Below are 4,146 nucleotides of genomic sequence, written 5' to 3'. Positions count from 1 at the left end.
ACCACATTCCAGTTTGATTCAGACCTTAACGCTAACTTAGCATCTGATTCTCCAAGTATCAGCTTTGAACCTGTATCAACAAGCAGTAGTGGATTTGGATCTGACACACCAGCCAATAACGGATTACCATCTAGTTCAGGACCAACGAATACTCCATTCCAGCTTGATTCATTTATCCAGTCTGGATCACCAGGTGAGAGGGGAACTGATTCTAACTTTGGATCTCTAACAAATGGAAATGATTCTCCAAGCATCACTGGATTCCAAATCAGCTCCAGTGGTTCCCCATTTGAAACCCTTGGTACTTCAGGCTTCATATCTTCTTCCTTGTCTGAGAGTGTATTTGGTTCAGATACATCAACTGGCAGCAGGTTAAGTTCTGAGACATCAAATGGCGTCAATTTTGGAACTGGTACAAGCAGTGTCAGCTTTGGCCCAAGTACATCAAGCAGCGGCAGTTTTGGAGCAAGTACATCAGGCATCAGCAGTTTAGGACCAAGCACATCAAGCAATAGTGGTTTTAGAGCAAGTACAAGTGGTAACACATCAAGCAGCAGCAGCAATTTTGGACCCAGTGCATCTCGTAGTAGCAGTTTTGGACCCAGTACATCAAGTAGCAGCAGCTTTGGACCAAGTACGTCAAGCAGCAGCAGTTTTGGGTCTGGTACATCAAGCAGAAGCAGAACATCAAGTGCCAGCAGACTCGAATCTAGGACATCAAGTGGCAACAGATTTGGCACTGCAACTGGCAGCGAATTTAACTCTTCAAGCCGAAGAAGACTTGGTGCAGCTAATAGCAGCAGATCAAGCACACTTGGCAGTAGCAGTTTCGGATCTAGAGCACCAACCGCCAGTAGATTTGGTGCAACTGGCAGTGTACTTGGATCTGGAGCATCCAGAGCCAGCAGATTTGGTGCGTCAAATAGTGGGTTTGGTCTAGCAACTAGTACTGGTTCCACTGGATCTTCAGACATAGTAAATGGAGTTTTTGAGCCCCTCAATCTTCCGGCAGGAGCATCTCGCTTGCTAAACAGCATATCAACCTCTTTCTCCTGCGAAGGTCGTCCTTACGGCTACTACGCAGACCAGGATAACTCTTGCCGGATCTTCACTATTTGCTATCCAGCTCTTTTCTCAGACGGAGCTATCGAAACCTACCAATACAGGTATGCTTATCTTCTATCTATGTCTGAAAGGTGACATGACAAATAGTTTCCCTTAATTGTGTCGATAGTGATAGTTCTGTCGAATGAATAAGGAGTATGCTGCAAATTGTAAGGGGTATTTATCCATACTTTCTAATAAGTGATTTGCTACATTTACACAGGAGTTATGGTCTGTAGTGGTCTTACAACCATCTTTTTTCCTTATACTTTCAGCTTCCTGTGTGGTGAGAGTTCTGTGTTCGACCAGAAGGAGCTAACCTGCGTGGAGGAGTCAACCGCCATTCCTTGTCAAGAATCTTCCAGTTATTACTACAGGAATGAGCAGTTCGGTCGGCCAGAAGAGAGGTCGCGATTTAGTTAAAGGAAATACAAGAATTAACCGAATTTACTGTGAAATAAAAGACTTAACAATTCCAAATAGTGACTTTAAATATTCATTTATTCTATTTTTGTTCCCTCATCGGATGCGACACAGATGATATATAAAGGATTTAATCACAAATGAAGATTTAATCATAAAATCAAGTAGGCCTACACCTCTTTTGTGAAAATATTTGTCCTCATAATTATTTTCTACATACATCACATCAGTAGCCGTAAGTGCGAACTTCATTTAGCATTTATCACAAGGAACTCCGTGCACTGGTAAACATCACATGCACGATTCATTAAATATACACAAATTGTCACGTTTAGGTTGCACGAAATGAGTAACAGTTGAAAGGGCCTGAAAGATGACGGTGACAGTGATCCTTATGATGGTGACAGTCATAAAGTAAGACTGCTGTTGATGATATTACTAACAACAATGGTAATCAACAACAGAACAAGAGTAACAATAACAACAGCAACAACAATGACAACAATGGTGATAATGTTATTGGTAATAATGATGTTAATAATAACAGTGATAATGATATTAGTGAATTAAGAAGCCGGAAATACACTAACTAATCAACCGATTTTCACATGTCATACAAAATATAAACACACACGCACACGCACGCACACACACACACACACAGACATATATATATATATATATATATATATATATATATATATATATATATATATATATATATATATATATATATATATATATATATATATGAATATATGGTATAGCATAGGAACTACCCTGGCGTATATGACGTTGAGAAAGGGAAAGTTGCTTGATTTATGTTATGTTACTGTGATGTGATGTGTTGCTTATGATTATGATTAATTATTATTGCTATTATTATTATTATTTTAGTAATCATATTTTCGGATTATTGTTTTGTTTTTGTTGTTGTTATTATTATTATCACTTTTATTATCATCATTATCATCATCTTTATGATTATTATGAGTATTGTTTTTCCCTCTCTTTGCTAAAAGAGACACCCAGAATGAGTCCAAGCTTAATGGTAAATGCTTCAGCTACAGTTCTCAGGCTGTTTCCCGTTACTACATATTTTCTATATATTCGGTTTGTTTCCGATATGGAACCATCTGTCTCCTACAGGCCATGTAAACGTTGACAGCATATCATTTTGTCACTTTTATTCATGAAGACGACATTTTTGTTAATTATTATTAATATTATTATTATTACTGTTATTATTATTATTATTACTGTTGTTGTTATTATTATTATTATTATTATTATTGTTATTATTATTATCATTATTATTATTATTAATTAATTAATTATTATTATTTTTTTGAATCTTCACCAAATTCGCGCAATACACTTCCGGACCCTTCACCCCCAAGACCAGTCATTCTCAACCAGAGTTAACTGCATTAACTTTCACTTCGTTGCATCGGTTGACGCAGCATTCCCACCGATGATACTTCCGTTCATTTTGATCTTTTTAAAGCAAGTGGGTGGTAATTAAAAATATTTCGTCTTTTTAAAAAGCAAGTGGGCAGTAACTAAGAATATTTTATTTTTAAAAAGCAAATGTAAACAAGGATATTTCATCTTTTTAAAAGCAAGTGGGCAGTAACTCTGTATATATACATATGTATATATAAATATAATATTTTTATTGTAGAATTTGTATTATGTAAAATCTTCAGAATAGAGGATTTTTTTTAAATTTCATTTTATGCTACTTTGCGGGATATTTTCTTCTTTACTAGAAAAAAGTATATGACGATAACAAGTTCTGTTTTATGACTATCCTAGATATTCTCCCTTTTCATGGAAGAAAGGAAATTATATATATATATATATATATTATATATATATATATATATATAATCCTTTGTTATTTTCTATATCTATACGCCTGATATCTAATTTTTCATGGCGAGTATGAGAATGCATGTTTTTATTTTATTTATTTATTATTATTTTTTTTTTATCTACCAGTTATTCTATTTTCTTTTCACGGTGAGTAAAGGGGAGCAGTGATAACCATTCCAGTCGACTTTACGATTTCTCTGCTGCAGAAATTCATACTCACCAAAATGCACCTAAATCTTTCCCATTCCTGCTCTTTCACGTTTCGATCCCTCTTCTATATCCTATGAACCTCTGGGCAACACTGATCGAGTCTGAGGGTAGGTGACATGCGTAGGGTTTCAGTTGGATAATATGTTTATCAATTTTTAAGGTAAATGACTCGTAAGAGTTTCTGTTATGCAGTCGTGGATACTGAAATGGGTAGTTTTATCAAGTTGAAATGGTAATTTGATGTAAATCCTTAGAGAAGGGAAGATAAATATCGCCGTTTGCTGATTTTATTGCAGATATGTGTTTCAATTAAGATGTGTTAGTAACAGGTCAAACAACACGCACTGGCTTTGGGGCGAAAGCATTCCACAAGCACTTATGTAACAACTTTATAAATGCAGCATTCTTTGTTTCATAACATTGCATTTTTTCTACGTATGTTAAACTTCTACCACAGTTGCTTTAAATTCGTGGCAAGGTCTCAAAGGATTTTGACTGCTAAAAGATTTTGACTCTTTGAATATCTATTAA

The 4,146-nt window shown here is 35.5% G+C and overlaps 1 protein-coding gene across 1 annotated transcript in view; it reads left to right on the top strand.

Moving 5' to 3' along the window:
- LOC119568248 (putative per-hexamer repeat protein 5) overlaps positions 1 to 1,575 on the top strand; it is an 8,198-nt gene extending 6,623 nt beyond the window's left edge. The window contains exons 6-7 of the mRNA XM_037916705.1: positions 1 to 1,166; positions 1,380 to 1,575. The exon at positions 1 to 1,166 is cut by the window's left edge and continues 251 nt beyond it. Coding sequence (XP_037772633.1) covers positions 1 to 1,166; positions 1,380 to 1,527 — 1,314 coding nt within the window. The 3' untranslated portion in view covers positions 1,528 to 1,575. The remainder of the gene's footprint in view (positions 1,167 to 1,379) is intronic.
- Positions 1,576 to 4,146: the final 2,571 nt, after the last annotated feature.

This window comes from Penaeus monodon, chromosome 43, assembly GCF_015228065.2.
Source record: "Penaeus monodon isolate SGIC_2016 chromosome 43, NSTDA_Pmon_1, whole genome shotgun sequence".
NCBI lineage: Eukaryota > Metazoa > Arthropoda > Malacostraca > Decapoda > Penaeidae > Penaeus > Penaeus monodon.
The sequence above is the reverse complement of the archived record's forward strand: the minus strand, read 5'-3'. Positions and strand labels throughout refer to the sequence as shown.